This window comes from Lepidochelys kempii, chromosome 2, assembly GCF_965140265.1.
Source record: "Lepidochelys kempii isolate rLepKem1 chromosome 2, rLepKem1.hap2, whole genome shotgun sequence".
NCBI lineage: Eukaryota > Metazoa > Chordata > Testudines > Cheloniidae > Lepidochelys > Lepidochelys kempii.
Window position 1 is genome coordinate 159,167,851 of NC_133257.1, and position 25,541 is coordinate 159,193,391.

At 44.4% G+C, this 25,541-nt stretch overlaps 2 protein-coding genes across 3 annotated transcripts in view; both read left to right on the top strand.

Moving 5' to 3' along the window:
* BAG1 (BAG cochaperone 1) overlaps nt 1-12,193 on the top strand; it is a 33,034-nt gene extending 20,841 nt beyond the window's left edge. For both annotated transcript variants that reach the window (XM_073332640.1, XM_073332638.1), the window contains 2 exons: nt 3,862-3,924; nt 8,897-12,193. In XM_073332640.1, coding sequence (XP_073188741.1) covers nt 3,862-3,924; nt 8,897-8,986 — 153 coding nt within the window. In that variant the 3' untranslated portion in view covers nt 8,987-12,193. The remainder of the gene's footprint in view (nt 1-3,861; nt 3,925-8,896) is intronic.
* Nucleotides 12,194-15,654: 3,461 nt separating this feature from the next.
* The window catches only part of ZNF830 (zinc finger protein 830), a 31,460-nt gene continuing 21,573 nt past the window's right edge, over nt 15,655-25,541 (top strand). Inside the window, exons 1-4 of the mRNA XM_073332637.1 lie at nt 15,655-15,810; nt 17,108-17,207; nt 21,067-21,190; nt 25,332-25,365. Coding sequence (XP_073188738.1) covers nt 15,692-15,810; nt 17,108-17,207; nt 21,067-21,190; nt 25,332-25,365 — 377 coding nt within the window. The 5' untranslated portion in view covers nt 15,655-15,691. The remainder of the gene's footprint in view (nt 15,811-17,107; nt 17,208-21,066; nt 21,191-25,331; nt 25,366-25,541) is intronic.

Here is a 25,541-nt window from a genome sequence, read left to right on the forward strand (position 1 = left end):
GTAGCATTTCTTTAATGAATTATAATTTCAATATAATTCATTCTACTTTCACAATCCCTCCTTTTGGTCAAGCTACACAATGACCAACAATTACTGGGTTGCACATATCAATCGTTCTTTATCTCTTTATCTCAGTGATATTTAAAATCATCAAATTAACACTCTGGTTTGGGGCAGCTATCTGTGTAGCATGCCTGACACAATTTTGGCTACAACAGGAAAGTAACTGAAAACATAGAAAAATTATTAGGATTCCAAACTGGAGAGTTAGGGCTCCTTGAAACAACCAGTTTCATATGCCAGAGAAATTGAAAACGTTATTTAGCCACTTCCATAAAGAACTTGGCTCTTCGTGGGGAAGATATGCGATTTGTTCTAAGTGGCTAGCACGATCTATTACCTCATTGGTGTTGTCTGGTATATACACACAGCAGTCTTTTCCAATGAGAGCACAAGTCCCTCCTTTTGCCGCCAGCACTATGTCCATAAGGGCTAATGGTAAGGCTACTGGCCAGCTTAATCCTGTAGAGTCACAAATTTTAGCAAGCTTATTCTTAAGTACACCATTTCGTCTTTCAACTGCACCTGCACTCTGTGGGTGGTAGGGACAGTGCAACAGATGTTTGATATGCAATATACGGTCCAGGTGTTGAACAAGTTGTCCAGTAAAATGTGTACCCCGATCACTGGACAGAGTAGCAGGAATTCTCTTGGCAGGCATAATATGATTTAATAAACATGGCAACAGACAGTGAGTCAGCCTTGCGACAAGGAAAGGCTTCAATCCAACCAGAGAATAAACATACCATAACAAAATAAATTCATATTGTTGACACTTAGGCATTTGTACAAAATCAAGTTGCCAATGCAAGAACGGTGCTTGAGCCAGGCCCTGGAACCCCTGGGCCACTTTTACAGGTTTACCAATATTATGGCTTTGGCAAATGGTACAGGCTGCACAGTGGCAGGCTGCAAAAGAGCTAAAATGGGGGGGCCCACCATCCTGTCTTAGTTACAGCAGAGACCATCCCCTCCTTTCCGACATGCGAAACACTGTGTAGCAGGGCAGCCAGAGACTGGTAGAGTGAAAAGGGGGCTACAAAGGCACCAGTAGGTGAGCACCAAAAAGAATCGGGATGTAGAGAGCAACCCTGGGCAACCCAGGATTCTTTCTCAGTTTCTGGGGCAGAGTCTTGGAGCAGGGTGAGGTCAGTGAGGGACCAGGAGGGTAAGAGGCGAGCGGAGAACAAGGGAATCAGACATTTCGACTAGGCGCGCTGCAGCAGCCACAGCACGCAGGCAGGGGGGTAAGCCTTGGGCAACAGGGTCTAAAGTGGCAGAGAAATAAGCCACTGGGCGGTTCTTTTCTCCGTGCATCTGAGTGAGAACTCCAAGTGCACACCCAGATTGTTCGTGGCAGAAAAGGGTAAAAGGCTTAGAATAGTCAGGCAGCCCTAAGGCAGGGGCAGAAGCCAAACCCTGTTTGAGGGAAACAAAGGCAGAATTGGCCTCAGGGGGCCACGGCATAGGGTCAGGCACAGAGAATCGCGAGAGTTCCTAGAGAGGTTTTGCAAGGGAGGCATATTGGGGAATCCATTGTCTGTAAAATCCAGCCATGCCTAAAATCTTCTGAACCTGGCATGGGGAGCGGGGTCGGGGAAAGCTAAGGATAGCTTGGACACGGGTGGGAGAAAGTGCACGGGAACACTGGGAGAGGAGAAAGCCAAGATATGTGACAGAAGCTTGACAGAGTTGTAGTTTAGAGCAAGAAGCTTTGTGACCCTTATTTGCTAGGGCAGTAAGGAGCACTAAAGAGTCAGTTTCAGAGGCAGACAATGAAGGGGAACAGAGGAGTAGATCATCTATATATTGGACTAGTGTGGACCTGGACGGGAAAACAAGGTCAGCAAGGTCTCGGGCTAATGCTTGGGAAAAATATGACTGGCTTTCAGTATACCCCTGGGGCAGTGTGGTCCAGGTGTACTGTTGCCCCTTGTAAGAAAAGGCAAACAGGAACTGGGAGTCAGGGTGAACCGGGACAGAAAAGAAAGCAGAGCACAAATCAACAACAGTAAAACGAGTTGCATCTGGTGGGATAGAAGCCAGAATCTTTGAGAGGGGCAAGTTTTGATTCTGTCCACCTATGATTTGCCTCTTCCCACCACTGCATGAAACAATCAACCTCTCCTTTTGCCAATTTAGTTTTAGGTTGGCCGAGTTTGTCTTTTAAGACGTCTACTCGGTCTTTGTCCCAAGATCCTAACAGTGGCCACTGAATTTTGGGATTCTCCTGAGTTAGCCTAGACCATTTTTCCAGAAATTTACAGGAGTCCAGGCTCTTCCTAAAATACATAAGATGAGCCAGCATTCCTTTAGGGAACTATGCCAACTCACACGTCTGGTTACCCATACAGGAAGACTTTACACACCAATCACACAAGAAGGAAAGTCAGGTTCGTCAGAGCGATGCGTGGTGCAACACACAAAAGGAGCCCACAGGCTATTGCCTCAATCGCCCTTGCTTTCACACCAAGGGTTTTACCCAAGGCACGGTGCGGCTGCGATTGTGCAGATTTCACTCACTCAGACCGTGGGGACAGGAACCCTTTGGTCAGCCGATCCCTGGACGGAGACGGTGCCCAGACTCAATCACACCACAGGGAGGACGGATAGACACAGAGACAAGACAGTCCTCAGTCTGGACAAAACACAGAAATAATTACCTGACCAGATTCCTGATGTCAGATCCTGGGATCCCAACCAGAACAGAGTGGGAACCAACAGGTTCGATGGCGTAGACTTCACTGTGGTCATGCACCCTTCCGTTCTGGCAGAGGACCGCTCGGGCCAAATGCCCAGGTGCCGGCTTGCCATGGCCATCCTAAGAACAGTCAGGAGTCACACGGCCCCAGTGAAGATGGTTGCCATCTCAGTGGAACCTCCAAATTGTCAAAGTCGGATTCAGGACTCACATAATTTGTCAGACCACTCTGTTTATTAGCAAAGCGCTTTGCCAATGCACCCAGATATATGTGAGCCCCTCTCTGAGGCTCATGCTAACTTATTTGTACAGTTAAGCCAGAGCCAATTTAACATAAGAGACAAAAGGAAGCAGAAACTGACAAATATACAGACATATCTTATTTGCATACTAATGTTTACCAATCTCCTAGCTCAGTAGGAGCTCTAAGTTAATTAGTTTGAGGACCCATTGTCTCACACTCCTTAATGTTTCTCTTCCTGACAACTATATTTCAACAAACCCTTCAAGTAGCATTTCTTTAATGAATTATAATTTCAATATAATTCATTCTACTTTCACATTATTCACCTACAGCTGTACCAGTTTTTCCTGTTACTTAACTTTGTCCAAAACTGTACCACGTTAATGTCAATAAAAGCCCTGTTTAATGGCCCCCTCAAAAGTACAAAGCATTTAAAACTTGTTAAAACAGACACACAAACTCAGCTAGTGTAACAAATGTCATGAGCAGGGAAGTTGAAGCAATATAAATGAACAAAGGAATGCCCAACAGGAAACTTATGCCAGAAAACACCAATTCACATTTGTTAATTCCTGTAAATAAGCTTCAGAGAATACCAGGCATGTAGCTTTAAATGGACTAGCTGTGTCACTGAACCTTTGTTATTTAGACTTTTGGAAATGGATTCCTTTGAATCCCAGTTTAAGTAGACATGCCATTATCACTATGCTTGTTAAAAGAGTTCCACTGTGTAATTGAATATGTGTGTGTGTGTGTATATATATATATATATATATATAATACAGATTTTTCCTTACGTTTTGTACATTGTTTTCAAGATGAACCAACCATCAAATTGTTCATTTATTTACTGCAGAATCTGCCGGAGAATTTCAGTGATTGCAAACTGAAAAAGAAGGGGTTGGTGAAAAAAGTTCAGGTGAGTCTTGCATTAAATAAATTTTGGGCACTTGCACAGCAGCAGTTTGTGTGATCTAATAAAACAGGGGCGGGCAAACTTTTTGGCCTGAGGGCCACATCGGGTTTCCAAAATTGTATGGAGAGCCAGTTAAAGGAGGCTGTGTCTTCCCAAACAGCCAGGCCCGGCCACCGCCTCCTATCTGACCCCCCTGCTTCTTTCCCCTTGATGGCTTCCCTGGGACTCCTGCCCCATCCAACCCCCCTGTCCCCTGATGGCCCCCCGGGACTCCTGCCCCATCGACCACCCCCGGACTCCCCACCCCTGACTGTCCCCTGCTGCCCCATCCAACCCCCCGCTCTCATTCCTGACTGCCCCCCCAGGACCCCTGCCCCATCCAAGCCCCCTGTTCCCCGCCCTCTGACGCTCCAACCCCTATCCACAGCCCTGACCACAGCCCCTGAACTCCCCTGCTCTCTATCCAACTCCCCCTGCCCCCTTTCCCCGCTGCCTGGAGCACCGGTGGCTGGCGGCGCTACAGCCGTGCCACCCAGAGCACCGGGTCAGACCGGGCTCTGCAGCCCTGCCTCCTGGAGCATTGCGCCAGCAGTCTGGCGCGCTGAGGCTGCGGGGGAGGGGGAACAGCAGAGGAGGGGCCAGGGACTAGCCTCCCGGGCAGGAGCTCAGAGGCCGGACAGGAGGGTCCTGTGGGCCATATGTGGCCTGCGGGACGTAGTTTGCCCACCTCTGTGCTAAAATAAAAGGCCCAGGGTTAGAGCCCAGGAGATCCCTTGGATTTCCAGGCTTTGGCTGATCTCTTGTAGGGATGGGTTATCAAGCCTCTCTAAGAGCAGTAACGCACCAACATTTTATAAACTGATACAAAAAGGGATGGAGTTAGAGTTTATGTTGTTGTCAAATATTTACAAATTATGCTAGTGGTTGGTGCCCATGGCTGTATGATGATGTGAAATCTGCTTGATTACCAGCAAGAAAAAACACTTCTCACTTTAGCTCTCCTGCATCTGTATGGGGTGCAGTAATGCAAGTGCAGACAGACATGTATGCCATAAAAATAGCACCTTGGTAGACAGGTGAAAAAGCGTAGGAGTCAGAGTTCCCCATCAATTCGTATGAAACAGAGTTAGGATATTTGTGTTTTTTTTCTTTTATATAATATTTACTTTGCTATGACCTGAGCTCCTTTACCTCAAGAATGAAAGCTGTGTTAGAGAAGAAATATGCTGGGTAAATACTTTTTTGTTCCTATTGTGTGTTGCTTACACAGTTATCCCCAGATTACGCTGCTTTCAATATGAAGTCATAGTGGAGTTCTCTTACTAGAATCTTAACCCCTCCAGAAAAAAAGAGAATGGCACCTGTAGGTAGGCGATGCTGCTGCTGCTGTTTTAAATTGTATTACAATAGCACCAGTCGCAGATTGGAGCCCCATCCTGGTAGGTATTGTACAGACATGACCTAAAAAGACAGTCCTGGCCCTAAAGAACTTAAAAACTTAGTGCACAACAGATGGATGAAACAAACAGATAGGGAAAGTTAATTCTGGCCAAATAAATATTCTGTAGTCCTACTAGTGCTGATATAGGTTCTCCACCTGCGAGGGCAGTAGACCATGCCTTCTGTGGGGCATATATGAGCCAGCAACCTGTCTTCTCTGGTAATGCTGCAATTAGAGCAGTTACAATGCACCAAGTGTGAATACTAAAAGCTTCTGTTAATGAATCAGTGTGCGTTCTGTAGATGGCATTAAAAACTTCTGGCAGGTGACTCTTCATAAAATGTGCATAAATTAAGAAAAGAGTTTTATATCTTATAGAGGAAGCTCTTTCTTAGGCCTCAATCCTGGAAGCTGTTCCATGCAGACATACCCCATTGCTCATGCAGAGCCCCACTGAAGTCAGTGGGGTTTTGTGCAGGATATCATATGTGCTTCAAGTTGCAGGATCAGGGCCTAAGGTTGTAAGCTCTTGAGCAGAGATCAGGACTATCCATGTGCTTATATAGGCCTAACACAATTGGTTCCCAATTTTATTGGGGTCTCTAATTGCTACTGTAATATAAATAATATAACATTAAAAAGTAAGTATCCACTTTAATTGCTAAAATTAGTCAATTAAACCTGATACAAATATAGTGAAACTAAGTGAACTAGTGATTTTGTCTACAAGGCAGACAAGTTTCCATGTTCCACATCCACTAGAATAGTAGTGTTCTCAGTGGTGCCCACAAACCTCTCTGGCACCTGATCCTCCCAATGGTGTAAGAGTTTCAGTTTGCAGTATAAAATGGACAGCAGCTGTTGGATTTGGCCTACTACCCTGTGTGGTCCGTTAATTTAATGGCAGGGGGTTCTGTAAAGTTTATAGAAGAATGCATTTGTTAGTGACTGGCTTTATTGATGTGAGGTACCCAAGTGCTGATTGACCCTATTAAATTTTTAAATACATAAAATTAACATGCTGTGCTACATGCTTTATTGTGTGCATTCAGCTACATTACAATATTTAAATAGCTGTATTAAAATAATGGTTAATATGAAACTCTGCCTCAAAGAGGGTCCTGGGAGGAGGATTATATCTTCCACCAGGCCAGTGGTTCTCTGTGGTGTAATATCAGTCTGTTTCTTTAGAACAGGCGAGTTTTAAGGCTGCCAGTCTCCCTGTTGACTCACTTCACCTCTTGTGGGGGATACAAGACTGCTTTTGGGACTGTGAGGGACTTGGAGCTGCTGTGTAATTCATGAATGTTACATGTTTTGCTGCTGTAATGTGGTTTGCTATTTGATTACAAAGGCTTAATTGAAGCAGGTGTTGGTTGTAGGTATGCAGGAAAGAGAACAATAGCTTCAAATAACCACCCACTTATCCATTTGAACCACAATACTAGACCCATTTGCTTTGATGGCCCCCCTCTGACTGACATCCCTGCCCCATGCAGCTCCAGGGACCAGTTTGTCAAGAAGGGTGAAGGGGAATCACAAGTTGTAAACCCAGGGGAACCTAAGACATAGGGTTTCTGGGGGGATAAAAGTGACATTTGTGGCTGGGAGGGAGTTGTTGACAGGGACTGTTTGCTAGGAGCAGGCTGACATGGGGTACATCTACACTAAAGCAGGACAGCTACAGCGCTGCAGCTGTGCCGCTGTAACCGCTTACATCTGTGGAAGGGGTTTCCCCATCAATGGAAATAGTCCATCTCCCTGAGAAGCAGTAGCAAGGTTGATGGAAGAATCCTTCCATTGAACTAGCCATGTCTACACCAGGGGATAGGTTAACCTAACTTCATTGCTCAGTGCATGACATTTTTCTAGTTTTAGATGTAGATTGGGCCGTAGACATGCCCTGCATAGGGAGTCTGATGCAGTTGGGCCTTCCAGAGATAGACTCGCGTATAGACTGCTTCATTGTTCTACAGAGACAAGGTGGGCAAGGTAATGTCTTTTATCAGACCAATTTCTGTTGGTGAGACAAGCTTTCGAGCTACACAGCTCTTCTTCAGGACTCAGCCTTGTCTCTCTAATATCATGGGACCAGGAAGGCTACACCGGCACTGAAAACAAAGGAAGTGATTGTTTTACAGTCTTTTCTCTCTTGTTTTGCTGTGCCCCTGCTGTTCAGCTTAAACAATACTTTGTACTTTTCCATTGTATTAACTGCTGGTTACAGCTCCTGAAGAAAGACTTGCAGGTGTGAATCCCAGCTGGGCCTGCTGAGCAGTCATGGTTGGTACACAGGGGGCTGGAGCCAGAGACCCAGTCTAAGAGCAGAGAATCATGGGATTCTAGTCGTGAACTGTGACAGGGACCATCAGCTCTTACCTGCTCTCTGATGGGCAATCAGTAGACACCCTATGCAGTTGGTATTTGATGAGATGTGAGAGCTCACAGTCGTGGGTGAGAACCATACACTGGTTGGGGTATCCCTTACTGAATATTTTAGGTTGATAATGAACTACCACTTTGAGTTGGGAAGGGAATCCCATCATCCCCTTTCTGCACATGGCTGCCCAGCGTGAGACATGGGGTTCACTTTTTCCCAGAGCACAGGTTTGCGAAATGCTTTTTTCGTTTTAGTGCTTTGTCCCTCGTTCTCCAAAGAAGTCACATCAACATGGCCTCCTTCCCCTGCCAACTCCTGCCCATCAGGGACAGAAAGTGAGTCAATGAGAGGAATGGGTGGGCTCATGCCTAGGGTAGCAGTGGGATCTGGCTGGGTCCATCCCCAGAGGAGCCCAAGGCAGCGCGAAGCAGACCAATGCTTGTCTTCCACCCCCTTGCCCAGAGCATCTCACTGCCACAGGCTGTCTGAGGTAGGGTAAGGCAGCAGAGGGGAAATCAGCAGATTGCTGTCAGGGCATGCCTTTACTCCCTACCACCACCGTTGGAGACTCCCTGCATGCTGTTCCCATTGCTGCCCTGCCCTGGCCCAGACAGCTAAGTGGCCGAAGTCCCATCCTCCACCCACCAGTTTGAAAACCAGTGCCCTAGAGCATTTGGGAGATGTAAGATTTGTAGGTTTAATGAAGGTTGCTTAGTTTGGTTTGATACAGCTTTCAGTGGACAGGAATTCTTTGCAGTATTGGTGCAAGTACAGAGACATGTTGAGCTGTACATGAGAAAACAGGAAAGGGGATTTACAGTTAATAGGCCATATCCCCCCTGCCGCCCTCGCCATTGCTGATTGGTGATGCTAAATATTATTGGCCTGGTGGCACTTCGCTGTCCTCATTGAGCTGATATATTAGATTTCTACTGGGTAATGGATGAAGTGAATTTTCTGTTCACTTACTTAATAAGCTCTAGCAAAAGTGGTGGCCATTTCTGAACCGAGAAGAAACTGTGGAGTTGTCTTTACCTCCAACTTCATGGTGGGAGCATTGTCATTGTAAAAAAAAATTCTTATTCTTGGGGAAATAGTTTATCACTCCACAGTAATTCTCATATTTAACTTTTGTTTGTGTTTTTTATTTTCAGGGTTTTCTTGCCCAGTGTGACACAGTTGAAGGAAGTATTGGTCAAGAAATGGATAAGCTACAATCAAAGAACTTGGCACTGGCAGAATGAGGCATCTCTCAATAAATAGGAGAAATAATTGCTCTGTGAGCAAGAAGAAAAGTTTGCTCTTTGTTTTGGAGCACATATTCAGCTTCTTTTTTTCTTTAAAGCCCAGTCTGTTTAGACTGGTACTAGTCAATCATTACTTGCTGGTTGTCACATTTACCACTCAAAGTTGTTCTTTTCAAAAGAAAACAATCCTCCCTGAAGAAATACAGAAATGTCTTTGTGGTGGATGGTTATGCATGTTTTAGTTAACTAAATACTATAGTACATTATACAATTCCAAGAGATGGGCAACTTTGCACCACTGTTTTCTTTTTACAAGGACACTATTGTTAAATTGTTCATTTTTCTCTACTCTCACATTTTCTCACATTATGTCATCAAAATTATTTACAGCTCAAAAGACAAGTTTGGAAAACCGTACAAGTGACATAGGTTGCATCTGTAGGACTTTAATTTGATTGAAAAAGGCAGGTTGATACAATAGTTGGGACATCTAGCATTCTAGTAGAACATTTAGAGCAATAAATAGTATCACACATCTATACCTATTTAACACTTGTATGTGTTCATAAATATAGGAAAACTTGACTACAGTGGAGGTTGTAACTATTTTAGCCTTAAACTGTCTGAATAAATGGAATGTACTGTAAAATGTATGGTACTTAATTTAACTAGTGTTTAAATTTCAGTGAACACCTTGGCACTTTTTTCGTTATACATATTTCTGATATACTGTGTATAAAGCATGTATATGTTTTCTGTGGTATACTCTCCTTTTGAGTAATGGTGTGAAATGGAACTGGATAATTCATACTGCTTAGACAGGAAATGGTCAGTCCAATCAAGCTCTGAGAATGGAGATATTTTATCATAGTATTTTTTGACTATGTGTTTCACTGAGTTGCTGTATTTTACAGAAAATTGCAATTGATAATGTCTATTACCTTGAGAATTAGTGGATGAATATTTATTAATCTATAATGTGTATTACTAAGTGAAATTTCAAAACAGAGGTTTAAAAATGTCCTGCCATTGTTAGCATCTCCATAATGAGAGCTGCCATTTCATTACTACTTCTACTAGGAAAGCATTCATCAATAAGCACTTGATCTGGTGGCAAGCCAAGGACCCTCAACTTACATTAGACTCTGAGGAGGGGTGTTCTGGATCGCTTGCCAGATAAGTGCATGAGAATCTCTGTGTTTTTATAGTTGTTTTAAGGTAAGTTCTCTTTACCAGAAAAAAAATTTGAAAATGTAAGTGTTGATCATATTTCAATACAGTTAAATAATTCCTAATAAAATAACGGACCTCAAAATAGTGGCAGTCCTCCAACATTTCTCCTGCAGTCGTAATCAGAGAACTTCCAGAGTGTCACAATCTGGTATTAGATGGGCAATATGGTAGCTCTATTGCTTTTTAAAAATTAGTAGTTTTTGTTGTAAAGAAAGTTTTAAAGAATTAGATGTTATATTATACCAAATATAACTAGATGAGGTGACCATATTTTCAGTTAAATTGCACTTTTCTGTTAAATTGCAGTATTCCTTTAAAGTGGTAATAGTTTTCAATATTACACCCAATGGTCATGGTCTATAAAAGTCTGCAGTAGGGTGAAACTTGACAAACAAGCTCTTGGCTTAAAATGAATGTATTTTGTTTCTCATTACAAATTTTTAGGAAGAGCTGTTTTTAAGATAGGAAGTAATTATATTCGTGATTAGGAATGTGATACCAGCTTTCAGTGCTAGCACTATGGTCATGCTATGTTTGCCTGGGACTGCAGTACTATTGAGAGGAGCAGAGTTATATCCATTCCAGTGATGCCCCGGTTCAGGGCAGCAAATACTGCTTCTGGGCCAGATCCTGATACCATTTAATCCAATGGCAAAACTCTCACTGAATTCAATGGGTGCAGGATCAGCCTCTTATCAAGTGAGGAATTAGTCCTCACCTGCTCTAAACATTTATTTTACATTTAATAAACTTTCAGGAGTGTGTGTAGCATAGAAGTGTTTCCCTGTGAGCAGAGCTGGGCAGGGCAGGTTAGATATAACTGCTGCTCCTTAGTAGTTCTTTAATCTGGGGAAAAAACAGTGCAATCTTTGTGGTGTTTATGAGCAGTCATCACAGTTCTGCTATAATAGGCAAAGGCTTTCAGTTAATGTAATAAAAGTGAAACCTATTAAGATTGCATCTTAAAATGTCATTGCTGCTTGTATAATTCAAAAGAACATGGATATTTGTTGTATCTCTTTTAGCAGTATAATATGCACTGAAAATTTATTTTGATAACCAAATCTAAAAATGAGTTAATTCATTTGGGAAAATTAATGACTTTGCATGTAGAAAGTTTTCCCCAAGGATTTTTAGTGTGGATTGACTGACTAATAGTAGTTTCCCAAATATGAAAGATTTATATCTGTTTTTTCCACAATCATGGCCTTAATCTTTGGCAAAAAAATCATTTTCAATATTTGAAAAAAGTGCAGTGGACTACTGCTGAGGAAGAGAGGGCAGAAAATGGGAATTTTTAAAATCAATGGAAATTTTGAAAGCTAAAACATGAATTCAGAACTCAAATTTAAGCAATACTGTTTTGTTAATTATACGGGATAAGCACACTTCCCATTCAGTTATTGAATCCATTTTTCCTTCCTGTCTTGAAAACAAAACACAGCACTTTTTCACCCCCTGCCATCTCAATAAAAGATAAACATGTTCTTTGCCTTTTCATTAGCCTCATTTTTCTCAACACCTCCCTCATTTGCTGTATTACTTTGGAACTATTTGCATGTTTCAAGCTAACATTCCTATAATGTCTTTCATAAAAGACAACTTGTAAATTGGAGTAAAACCACACCTTCACCCCCTACCTCCCCTCCTCAAGTCCCCTTTTGGCTGCACTGTGGTGCAAACAAAAACATTCTTAGAGCTGCAAAATCTCAGAATTATAGAACATCTTGCTCCTTATGGTTTGAGTAACTTAAAATATCAAACTTTTAGTGGTATTCTCTTTGACCCAAGTTCTGCTGTTAGTCTCAATGGTGTAAATCTGGAATAATTCCTTTTACTTCATTGGAGTTACTCCCAATTTGCAGTGGCCCATGTGGCAGTACAGAATTTGGGTTGATATTTTTATTTAACTTATTGTGCTACAGTAAATGAAGGGGAAAAAGGAAAATAAAATACGGAAAATATAATCAATTTCTTTGTTGCTTGTCTGATCATTGTGGTGTGGTGTATAGTACAGAAATCCTGCGGATTAATCCATTCCCTGTTGACTGTACTTTAATATACAGTAACACCATTCTATGGTAAGTTAGTCGAGAATTTAATATAATGAAGTTAAAATACTACTTGTGGATATTTGATACCATGGCACACATCTTCCGATAATGATGTATGTAATTAAGAATTATGTTTCACTTAATGAGGCTGGCATGGAAGATATGGACAACCTCTTCTCCCTTCCCCCTCTCCCCACCAAACACTTACAGAAGGAGGAAGCAGTAATAGATTTAAAGCCCAGTAACCTCTGGGGCTAAAAACAGATGTAATATTTTACTGGAAAGCTAGTGATATTTGTAAAAATGTTTATTCATAGCTTAAGCTTTTCAGTAGGAGCATTCAAAACAATTTCAGACTGTTTCAGGCCAATGGCCCCAACCAATGTTCTATCCTAACTCCTCTAAAGAACTCTTTGACTTTTTTGAATTCAGTCTCTCAGGCAAAATGCTGAGGTTTTTGTTTTTTTTTAAAAAAAGGGGGGGGGGGGCTTTGCATAGGCACAGGTGAACTGCAAAGGAAAGTGACTTAATCTGCAGCTTCACAACAGAAAATAATTTGGTGATCTCAGCTGTAGGGGAGAAAGGCAGTCTCTGAGGTGGCCAGCAGGCAACCCAACATACAACCATACAGAATACAAATGTCACCACCTTGAGTTGCATGAAGAAGCAAAAATGAAGCCAGTGAAACATGGAACACAGATCTAATGTTTTCACCATGGAGACCTCTGCTAATAATGTTCTGCCTTAGACAGTGCTTCAAGATGGTCCAAGATGAGTGGCTACAATGTGGAGGTGACACATACATTTAAGTAACGTCCACGCAGGAGAAAGGAGGACATACCCTTCTACCTAAGTGCAAATGGGAAAGAAGCATTCTTGGCCTCTGCTGCTAACTAGGCTTACCCTAGCTAACCTCTACTTCACAAATGTAGACTTTTCCCTAAAAGGAAATTGCTACAACCCCAGCCAGTTTTTGGAGACTTCCTTCTGCTTACCAACCGCTCTTCCATCTTGTGCTCATTTAGCGTCAGACATTTCTCAGAAGCCTGTTGCATTGTAGCCTGGTGGGCTAGCTTACCTCTATTATTTTCTCTACTTTGCATTATATTCTGCTTTATTATATTCAGTAGTAATGCAAGGAACCTACAGGCTTGTATCCTGTAAGACACTGGCTTCAGCAGTTAGCATGAGGCTTGAGACCTATGATCTCTGGCATAAATAAACTTAGGTAACCCATAAGTTTTGGGGAATTGGAAGTAGAATGTAAGAGGGAATTTTGTCCATAATGACATCAGCCAACCATAGAAACATGAACTAACATCAGCTTCTGGAATGTTTTGGACAGAACATCCAACTGCAAGAGTATCATGGCAATGAATTGATGTATATGATAATCGGGTGAAATCAAAAATATATTAACCTATAGAAAAAAAATACCTTAACATTGGTAAGGGGGAGGAAATTCAAATCAGGAAGAGGGGAGACCAAACCTCTTCCACCCCTTTTCCATGGTTTGATTTTTGAAAACAGCTGGGCAGCTAGCCCCAGGCCAAGCCAGGGGAAAGCATAAAGGGGTGCCGAAATCAAGCTAGCTCCACCTTTGATCCTTTAGTAAGGCTTCATCGCTGGAGGTACGGTGACCCTCGCCCCATTGGGGCACATGGTCCGGCCCTGTCCCATCCCACCCCACCGTCCATCTGTGAGGGCCTCCCCCACCCTGCCCGCTTCATTAGCCATCTTTCCCTGCATCACAGGGTGGGCTACCTACCACGGAGCTGCGAAAAACACATTTGGATAAAATCAAGCCCTGTCTAATGTGCTGTTCTCTCCAAAGTGCACCTGGCTTTAGCAAAGTATTCAGTTAGCCTCCGCAAACTTCTTTTCCTCACCTGCAGATTATAGTGATCTCAGCCTAAGAAGCCCTGGAATGCCCCTTCTGTGGACATACTTAATTGAGATGTAATGACATCGACTTGGTGTGCAAAAAAATGTAGGACGAAGAGCACTGAATGGATTTCATTAACACTATTGAGCTGCTTGGTAGGGTTGCCAGGCATCAGGTTTTGGACTAGAACACCCTGTCGAAAAGGGACTCTGGTGGCTCGCTGCTAAAAGTCCAGTTGGCCACAGCGGCCAGCTCTGCGTGGCTCCTGGAAGCGGCGACATGTCCCTCTGGCTCCGGCTGGGAACCACGGCCACTGGGAGCTGCGCGGGCAGTGCCTGCTTACAGGTGCAGCATCCAGAGTCCCCTGGTAGCCCGTGTGCCTAGGGGCCAGAGGGACACGTCGTCGCTTCCGGGGAGCTGCCTGAAGTGAGCGCCGCCCAGAGCCTGCAGCCCTCACCCAGTCCTGCATCCCAACCCCCTGCCCCAGCCCTGAGCCCCCTCCCACACTCTGAACCCCTCTGCCCCAGTCTGGAGCTTCCCCCTGCACCCCAAAGCCCTCATCCCTGGCCCCACCCCAGAGCCCACCCCCCCACCTGAAGCCCCCCCCCCACACCCTGAACCCCTCATTTCTGGCCCCACCCTGGATCCTGCACCTCCAGCCCAGGTCCCGCACCCCCCTCCCCCCACTCCAAGCTGCTGGCCCAGCCGGGAGTCGCCTCCCACACTCCGAACCCCTTGGCCCCACCCCTCAGCCCCCTCCCGCACCACGAGCCCCCGCATCCCCAGCCCCACCCGGGAGCCCACACCCCCTGCCGGAGCCCTCACCTCCTCCCGCGTCCCAGCGCTCTGCCCAGCCCGCGCAGCGTGCGTGAGGGGGGCGGGGAAGAGGGAGGGACGGGAGGGGGGTGGGGTCTCTGAGAGGGGGCGGGGCAAGGGCGCTCGCTTCTGGCAACCGGACGCCGGCCCCGGCCCCGTGAGGGTGGGGGAGAGCGCGCCACCGAGGGAGGGGAATGCAGCGAGCAGGGGGCGGGGCCTGGGAGAAGGGGCGGGGCTAGGGCGGTCAGTCTGGTGAGGTGAGGAAGTTGGCCACGCTGGCGTGGGCGGCGGAGGGGGGCGTGGACTGAGCGGGGGCGCCGCGGCAGGGGCGGTTTTGCGTCATCGGCAAGTTGGCAAGTTCGGATTTGTGAATGACGCTGCGACTGGACACGTGGGCGACGTCTGCCGCTGACGGTCCCTGTAAGGGGCAGTGAACGTCGCTGGAGTCGTCACTTCCACGCTTTCTGGCAGGGGAAACCGCAAAGCCACGAAGTCCCTTGACAGAGGAGCGAAGCGGGACGAAGGGGCGGGACGAAGGGGCGGGGCCTATACGCAGCCCCGCCCCCACGCTGGAACCCGGGTCGATCGCCTCCGCCTCACTCCAGGTTCTGGCCTCGCCCCCTTCGCCTAACGCGAGACCTTTGGCAGGGGAAAGGGGCGGGGCTTAGCGGCTCCTAAAACGGAAGTGGCGGCGGGGGGCATTTCCGGGGCAAGATGGCGGCGGGGCCGGGCTCGGAGCGGAAGCTGGTGCAGCAGGACGAGCTGCGGCGGCTCATGCGGGAGAAGCAGCGACAAAGCGCCGGGAAGAAGCGAATCGAGGCGCCGTTCGCTAAATATCCTTTCCCGGCCCGCCCCGGAGGTTCAGCTGCTTCGCGTCAATAGCGCCGAGACCGCCGGGGGCTGGTGCCGGGCGGGGGGGACTCTACCCCCCCCCCGCGCTCTTAGTAATAAAAATAACGAAGATCCTGCCTAGACTCAGGGTCCCGCCTGCCCTCCCCCCCCCCCGCCGGCCTCCCTCCAGTCCCCCCGGGCCGCTGCACGGCGGACTGTGGCTCTGGCTGCCCCGCGCTGGGCCGGGAGCAAGTCCGGACTTCTCTGGGTTCCCGGGGAAAGCCCCGACTTTGCGATGCTCCCCTCGTGCCCGAACCAGAGAAACCCTCGCAAACGTTCCTGGACTCGACCCCTTCCCCCCGGAACAGTGACCGGCGCCTGTGAGGGGCTGGTTTCCTTAGCTGTGTGGTGGAGATCTGGAGGGATAGTTACACCCCAGGAGGAAAACCTCCCTTACTTCTGTTCGATTATGCTTTGTCCTTAACTAGCTGGGACAGCGAAGCTGCCAGTCAGTGTCACCTTTCCTTAGTGATAGGCCCTGATCCTGCATCACAGTCTGCAAGCACTGGCCCCGTCTGACATCTCATTAAAATCCGGGCAGCTCTGCACCAGTGCAGGGGTCTGTGCTATTGGATCATGATATAGAATGAATGCTGTGAATTAGTACATTATAAATCTTGTCTACTTGAAGGCATTACAAATATTTTGAAATTACACATCTATTCTTGTACCATTTGATGTTCTAGTAGTCCTCCTGTATTCGCAAAAAGAAAAGGAGGACTTGTGGCACCTTAGAGACTAACCCATTTATTTGAGCATGAGCTTTCGTGAGCTACAGCTCACTTCATCGGATGCATCCGATGAAGTGAACTGTTGCTCACGAAAGCTTATGCTCAAATAAATGGGTTAGTCTCTAAGGTGCCACAAGTCCTCCTTTTCTTTTTGTGAATACAGACTAACATGGCTGTTACTCTGAAACCTGCAATGGCACAGTGTCTCCTAAACTTCATCGGTTCATGTACCATCTTACAGTATTGTTTTGAAATGAATGGATGGTACACCAGTGGTAACACAATTTGGACACTCCTGCCTAGCACAATATAGTGTTTTGCTTATAAATTGAAACCCTGAAACGTAATAGTAATGGAATGTTTTTAAGAATACTTAAGCTGTGGGCTTCACTTCCTCAGCATCCCTTTGAAAATAGTGTTTTAAAAGTATCTACAAATTGGAATTTCAGAATTATAATTTTGAGGGTTATGTATGATCTTGAAATATTTCCTCAACTTAGAAATGTACATATAATCGTTTGGGGCACTTAAGCTGTACTTTGTGCAACACCCAGATTAAGGGTGAACTTTTGTGGCAAACACACATACTAGGGAAACAACACAAAGAGGTAAGACTTTGACAATATAACAAGATTTATGAGAACAATTTGTAATCTTTGTGTTTGTGTAACTTGTACAGATTCTAGATTAGATAGCTGATGTGATGATGGGAACTTGTACCATTTAAAAAAATTGTGCATTGATGAAGTGATAGTGGCACTCCATCTTTTGGGGGAGTGAGCCATCAAGGCAAGTCATACATGCAGGTGTTTAATAACTATTACAACATTTACAGGGCCATATATGGAATCTATTTGCAAATTGTCAGTAGGTTTCTATTTGTAACTTAGGGTAATGTCTATGTTTCAATAAGTGGTCCATGTCAGCTAACTTGAGATCAGCTTCAGGACTATAAAATTGCAGTGTAGATGCACGAGCTGGAGCCCAAGCCTGAATATCTGTATTGCAATTTTATGGCCCCGCATGCCCGAGTCAGCTGACACTGGGCCAGATACTGGTATTTTTTTGCATTATAGATATAACCTTGGAGACATTTTCTGTAATTTTAAAATGTAAACATCTGTTTAACAATGTGTCAAGTTAGCTGAACTCCCAGGTGATAGGTACTTGATTTTGTCAGGGGTATTGTCAAGGTACATTCACCCTAGGAAAAGGGTGGGTGCAGTTTTTTTTGTTTTTTTTTTTTTTTAAACCAGGTGTTCGCTGTTACAGTGATTTGGTAAAATCCTAGTGTGGGCAAGGCAGCTTGTTTGTTTTGTTTTTTTTTCCATGTATGCTAGCAGGTGTGCCTCATGGATATCTTGACCTGCTAACACATCTGAAAATTACAAGCTGCCTTGTCAATACTAGGATTTTAGCATGTATTTATTGCTTTGTGTTAACTAGCATGTGGTTTAAAAAAAAATTTTTTTTTAAGTGAAGGCAAAGCCTTAGTGAAGCAAGGAGCTGGGTCTTATATTGGTGGAGTGCTAGTAATTGATGGCTTTAGACTCTGTCTTGGATATAATTTTTAAATGCATTTTTTTTCAAGTCTGTCTTGTAAGAATCAAAACAGCTACTACTGTTTTATAGAAAATTCAGAGATTAAACTAGGTAGTTCAAATACCATGAAAGTTATGGATAGTTATGGATTCTTTGATTCATCTCTTTAAACAGAATATATCAATAACTGTGTGACTTTTGGTGACTACTGCATTTGTATGTTGAGTAGTCATGATTGAACAAATTTCACTGAGCTGGCACATGAGAAACTGGGTTGCATGGAAGGTAAAAATCTAAAGCTTAAAGAAATAGGTTGTCAGAGAGACACGGATTCTGTGATCTATTATTGTTTGGGTTTTTTTAAGTGAAAACTTACATAGCTGATGGTGTCTGTACACTTCTGCTGCCTTTTCTGAGCAGAAAAGCAGCACTTAAGAGATAGCAGCAGGTTTCTCCTGTCTTCTCCTAGCACTACCTCTGCTGTGATGCTGAACTGTAGGTGCTGATGGTTTTAAACTATTAAATGTTAGTAAATTATTTTAAACTCTTACTTTAAATTCCCTTGTTTCACAGTTAATACTTCTGGCTTTATCACTAATAAATTACTTACCTTTTCCTCCCCAAGATGAGACCGTGATTTTTCACATAGCTTAACATGACAAACCACTAGCTCCAGTCATGAGTAAGTTGACTATCCTAAAATAAGCGCACCTGTTGCGGACTAGGTATATGCAAGAGCAAGAAATAGGATGATGAATTTCGGGCTTCGGAAATTCAGACTTTCCCATGAACAGCCATGATTCTTGTAGCACTGTAGCTGAGTTCTTGCTGCTGTTGAGAGGTTGTTTTTTTTTTTTTTTTTCCTGTTTGTCTTGTTTTTGCTGGGCTTCTTTTTTTAATCTCACGATAGAATTTACAAATATTTTTTGTAATAATTGTGCAAAGGAGAATGTAGTGGTCTAACTTCAGGTCTCTTGAACCTCTGAATAAGTTAAGGACTCTATTTAGAAGCTAGGAAGTGGCTATATTATAGCATAATTCTCATTTATAAAAAATATTATGCTATATATGCATTGCAACTGGCAAATCTCACTAGCACCTAATGTTTTTAAAAAAGATCGAGACTTCAAGCACATCTTGTAGCAAGGCAGAAAAAATGAATTTATTTCCAATTTTTAAGAGGGTATGTACTAACAGATAATGGCATGTGAACAGATTAGAGAGATGCAGGAATATATAATTTGATAACACTTATAATTTGTGTTTTATACTTTTTTTAAATGTAATCCCAATCCTGTTGTGTAGATTTAAAAAAAAATATTGCTTTGAGTCTGATGTGATTGTTGTCTTGAGGTTTTAGAATGTAATGCATTGTTTTGGTATAGACCCTGACAGATATCTGAAATTAAAAAAATTTTCCAACCCTATCTGTAGGGTTGAGTTAATGGTGACTTGTGATGTGGACACTTCTTTTGGGAACTGAAGTGAACCCATCAACTCATTTCATGCAGGCCACCAAAGGGCCATGAGATGATATCAATTTTAGGCAGTACTGACCTGGATCATATTTAAATCAATGATCTAAAGGTGAAAGACCCCACTGTCAATCTCTTGAGCCATCATGTTTGTTCGTTTGAAAAAAAAAAAAAAAGTGATTATATCACCAATCCTAGCATTTACTGTATAGCATTTACAGTACCTACAACCATTGAAGTACCTGTAGCTTTGGGCAGGTCTACACTACTGCTTAAGTCGATCTAACTTATATCATTCAGGGGTGTGAAAAAGACATCCCTGAGCAATACAAGTTACAGCAACCTAAGCGCTGTCCACACCAGTGCTATGTCAGCAGGAGATGCTCTCCTGCCAACATAGCTTCCGCCTCTCATGGAGGTGAAGTAATTATGCTGATGGGAGAGTGCTCTCCCATTGGCATAGAGTGTCTTCACCAGATGTCTTACAGCGGCACAGCTGCATCGGTGTAGCTGCACCTATGTAGTGCTTCTAATGTTGACCTGCCCTTTCATTCCTTACTTCACCTTAGATCAGTGGTTCTGAACCAGTGGGGACACAGAGGTCTTCCAGGGGTACATCAGCTCATCTAGATATTTGCCTAGTTTTACAACAGGCGACGAAGTCAGTAAAACTAAAATTTCATATAGACAGTGACTTGTTTATACTGCTCTCTATTATACACTGAAATGTAAGTGCTATATTTATATTCCAACTGATTGATTTTATAATTATAAGGTACAATGAGAAATTAAATGATTTTTCAATACTCGTGTGCTGTGACACTTTTGTATTTTTATGTCTGATTTCGTAAGCAAGTAGTTTAAGTGAGGTGAAATTTGGGGGTATCCAGTCACACTACTGGAAAGGGTACATACAGTAGTCTGGAAAGTTTGTAGAGCCACTACCTTAGATCACCACTATCATAGCCTTCATTACCTCAGTTCTTGTAAGCTTGATTACATCAATTTCAGTATTTCAGAGGTGTGCATGTTGTGAAAATGTGTTCTGTAACTTTATTTTAATAAGGTTTCTAAATATTCTGAACTTTAAACTCTAAGGTCTGGTCTACAAGTATAACAAAGTGGAAAACAGGAAATTAGGTCGGTAGAACTACATCGTTCAGGGGTGTGAAATTGACGACCCTGAATGACTTAGTTAAACTGATGTAACCCCTCGTGTATACAGCGCTAGGTCAACCTCAGCCTAGCTACCACCTCAGGGAGGCGGATTACGTACAACGATGGGAGAATCCCTCCTGTCAGTGTAGGTAGCATCTTCGCTGAAGCGCTACAGTTGCGCCACTGCAGAGCTTTAAATGTAGACAAGTCTTAAGCCACAGTAATTTTTTGAGGTCTTGAAATGAAGAGTCTCTTGAATTTTATTTGCTGATTCAAACTTTTTTTTAAACAGAAAATTGCAGAGTTAAAAGGTGCTAAACAGACGGTGCCTGGGCCTACAATTAGCATATCATCATCTCATCCTGCCAAAAGAAAAGTTTCTGACACAGAAAACCAAGAAGTAAAGAGAGCAAAAGGTAAAGCAATAAATTTATTCAGTATTTCCGTACTGCTGAACTGTAATCTGACTTTCTAGGTCTTGAATGCTTTTCTCCTTTGAGAGAGACAAGGTGGGTGAGATAATCTCTCTCTATGGATCATCCTCTGTTGGTGGAAGGTACAAGCTTTCAAGCTACACAGAGCTGCTTCATGTCTAGGGAATAAAAGATAATAAATCACGTTCCTTGTCTCTCTCATAACCTGGGACCAACACAGCTACGGGAACACTTTCTCCTTTATGGAAGAGGGAGAAGGTAGGTACTATGACTTTTCTGTTGATGATTTTATTTATAGATGTATGAAATTAAGGAAAATGTTTTTTGTTTTTATGGGGAGGGATTCCTCTTCCCCTACATGAACGTGCTCTGGGAGAGATCAGACACACCTCCGGGAACCTACCTGGCTGCAAGAAGCTCCATGGCTGCTGCCTTCAGAGCTGGGCTTTTCTCCTTTTTGTCACTTCTGCACTGCCGTCAGAGCTGGGCTGGGTTCTGAAGGCAGCTGCTGGAGAGGCTCCCAGAGGGGGGGGTCTGATTTCCTCCGTACTCCTGGGGGCTCCCCAGCAAGGGGCTCCTAGTTGGTAGTCCCGGCCAGGCTGGAGAGGGATGGGACTTTCTTTTCCCCTGCATGGCTGCTCTTGGTGGGAGATCTGACCCACCTCCAGGAATTTCCCCTGGCTGAAAGAAGCTTTGCGGCTGCTGCCTTCAGAGCTGGGCTCTGAGGAGGTTGATTTGATCTCTTCCTTCTGCTGGAGGCTTCTAGCTGCTAGTCCTGGCTGGGGAGGGAGGGCGGGCACCTCCTCTTTCCTTGCATGGCTGCTCTCAGACACTTCTGCTGGCTACAGGAAGTTCCGCCCCTTCCCCCTGCTCATTTCCTGCCCCCATCGCTCTGCATCTGTGGGAGGGGGGGAAACGGGTCTCTGTGTTCCTTTCAGATGCAATTAGCAGCTTTTTTTCAATTTGAAGAAAAAGAAAGTCAAGTGCTTGACAGGATTTTGTGATTGACGTTTTAGGGCAGCAAATAAAAGTCAGGGCTCAACTGACTGATTGGTAGATATGGGGATTGGGGCCGTTTTCTAATGTAGTGATCTCAATTGGTAGCCTACTGGAAGACAAGTGAAACTACTTTAAAATGAGCATCCAGAGTAAATAAAAAAAAAATCTCTAATCATTACTCAGCGGATCGTGTGAAACAGTTTGGAAGCCAAATTCTCCATGCTAGTGGTGACACACTATTTTGTGCAAGTTGCAGTGTTTCAACAGAGAGCTCTGAGACCCATCATTTATTCAGAATGGAACCTGTGGATGCATTTGCAAGTGCTAATATACTGTTGGAAAAACGCGATCACCCAAGGCTATGTAAATTCATTCAACGGGACATACAAAATTCCAGTTTGCTTATGTGATAAGATGGCTGATGTTAGTCTGGTGGGTCCTGCACTTTTCTTGGCGGGGAGCTAAGATTCTACCCCTTGCCCCTGTTCTTGGGGCGTCGATGGCCCTGCTAGTGGCCCAGGAAGGTGGTAAAGGAGGGAACCGGGGGAGGGGTCTGGGTTTGGTCCTCACTTTGAGCCCCAGCCCCTCTCAACCTCTGCGGGTTCTTACCCTCTTCCCCCTTGGGTATGGTACCTGCAGTCCTTAGATGCTGGGGAAGGGAACCTCCCTCCCCTACTGCAGCAGGGTCCCCCTTACTTTGGTTCTCTGATTTTCCAAGTCTCTCAGTACACCTCCAAGCTCGATTCCTCTCTCCTCCTCCTCCTCCCCGTCTGCCTAAAGCAAGGGGTTTTATTAGGTTCCTAATAGGGCCTTAATTGACTGCAGGTGCTCCAATTAACCTGCAGCCACCTTTCCTAGTCTACAGGGAACCATGCCTTAATTAGCCTTGAGCTTATATATTTCCCCTCTAGCACTCTCCCACTGCTCACTGGCCCTCCTGTATCACACTTTCTAAGTGCGAATAAGCTACAACAGGACTACCTTCCAAAGATTTTTTGCTACACATTTTGAGGAGATGAAGTCTCTAATTTATGTGAGTCTTTTGCAATTATTTCTAATGAATCCACTGATGATCAAGACGAGTATGTACTGCACATTCTGTTTGATTTTTATTTCTGAGAAGGCCGAAGATGTACAGAGAGGAAAGCTAACAACCATGCTCGCTGACTACGTTTACTTGGATGCTGTTAACTACATTACAGCGTCTCAAGCGATAATTAAAACTATTTCAAAATATGCTGCAGATGTTAACAAAGTATCTGCTTTCACAAGCGACAGATCACATGACAAAATCTTTCAAATCTGTTCTCCAAGGTCTAATGCTAAATGCTGTCCATATTACATGTAATACACACATAATTTCTCTTGTCAGTGAGCTCTGGAGATGAGTTTGGTGAAGTTGATAAACTGGTGAGCTACATTAAAAAGATCTTTAAACACTGCCCTACGTGCAAACTTTGATACAGGCAGCACATTGCAAACACGACCAAAATGACTGAAATCTGGGAACAAAAAATTGCACTTCCCCCAGAGCCAGCAGTTTACTTGTTGGAATTCCTGCTTTTGGGCTATACAGCGTCATGCAGCTCACCTGAAGTACTACTCAGAGTTCATCTCAGAAAAGCTGACACTGACCCCAAAAACGCAAGTTTTAACAGACCTTTCAACTCTTCTAAACAGTGCACAACTGAATGAGGAAGTTCAGTTCATTGCCAAGAATGCCACAGGACTGATGGACTGAATCACTTGGTTTGAATCTCGATATGTCACAATCCACCAAGCTTAAAACAAAGTAATGGATGTACTGTTCTGGGCTGAAGCACGGTCAAACGAAAATCACTCTGATAACACTGACTTAAATGCCAGTGCTCGGCAGATGTTTTCTTGCATGGCAAAGAAGCTCAGACAATACTACTGCTATGGGGAACCGTCAAGCAACATAGCAAAAATGGCTCAAAAGTTTCAACAACCTGCAGCAGGGTTCCTAAAAGCTGTGTGTATTTTTGATCCAGCACAAATGCACTTGTTGGTTGGTGGATTTAACCTTGCTTAATGCAATTCCTGGCTTTGACTGCTTACAAAAAGATTGTGAAAGAAGTGGACTGTACTTTGCCTGTGCTACAGGTTGGTGTTGTGTGACAATTCCAGCAAACTCTGTGGATGCAGAGAGAGCCGTGTCTAAGCATGGACAGGTGTTTTTGGCGCAGAGACAGTGAATGAAGAAAGGCACAGTTGCTGGATGCTCTGAGAGTGGCCTTGCAGGTGAAGAGGAAATCCTGTCCTTCCCCAGCTGGGCTAGGACTAGCAGCTAGGAGCCCCCAGCTGGAGTGCTCCCAGCAGCATGGGAAAGATCAGACCCACCTCCGGGAGACTCCCCCAGCTGCAGGAAACTCAGTGGCTGCTACCTTCAGAGCCCAGCCCAGCTCTGATGGCAGCACAGAAGTGAGAGGGTGGCAATCCATGACCTCCTCCCCCTGCCCTTTTGGGTCAGGACCCCCACCTCACAGCACCCTGAAATTTCAGATGTAAATATCTTAGTCCCGAAAGTGACTATTTTTAAAATCCTATGACTGTGAAATTGATCACAATGGACCATGAATTTAGTAGGGCATTAATCATTGTATAAGGTGTATATTTCAATTTGGGTATTTTTATGTGGAAAAGTTGATAACATAATATTGATTCCTGATTGTTGGAGTATACAACTGGGGGATCTGGCGGCAGAAGGGGAGCCTCGGCATTTCTGGTTGCTGCAGGGGGGGACCCTGTCAGCTCCCAGCCATGGTGAGCGGCAGGGAGGATCCCCAGAGCTCCTGGCTGCTGCAGGAGGCAGGGGAGACCTCTGCAGCTTGGAGCCGTCAGCGGAAAGAGACCCTGGAGCGCCCAGCCCCGCAGCTACCCAGGCTACCCGTTTTGTTACGGGTATTTTTAGAAAACATCAAGGACGGGTCACGGGCTTCAATGAATTTTTCATTGAATTGCCCGTGACCTGTCTGTGACATCTACTAAAAATGTCCATGCCACAAACTTAATCTTACTCATTATAAATATAATTTTTATTTTGTTTTTCCCATTTTTTGTTTAACAGCAAAGCAGTCATAAGTGACTCTTGACTGTTTTTCAGGTTCAAATGACCAGCCACAGACTTCTGCGTCTGGGTAAGTAGATGGTTTCATTTACTTATTTTTGCAGCCTTTTGCTAGCTACAATCCTTTTTTGTTTTGTTTTTTCATAGATTCATAGATACGTAGGTCAGAAGGGACCATTATGATAATCTAGTCTGACCTCCTGCGCAATGCAGGCCACAGAATTTCACCCACCACTCCTGCAAAAA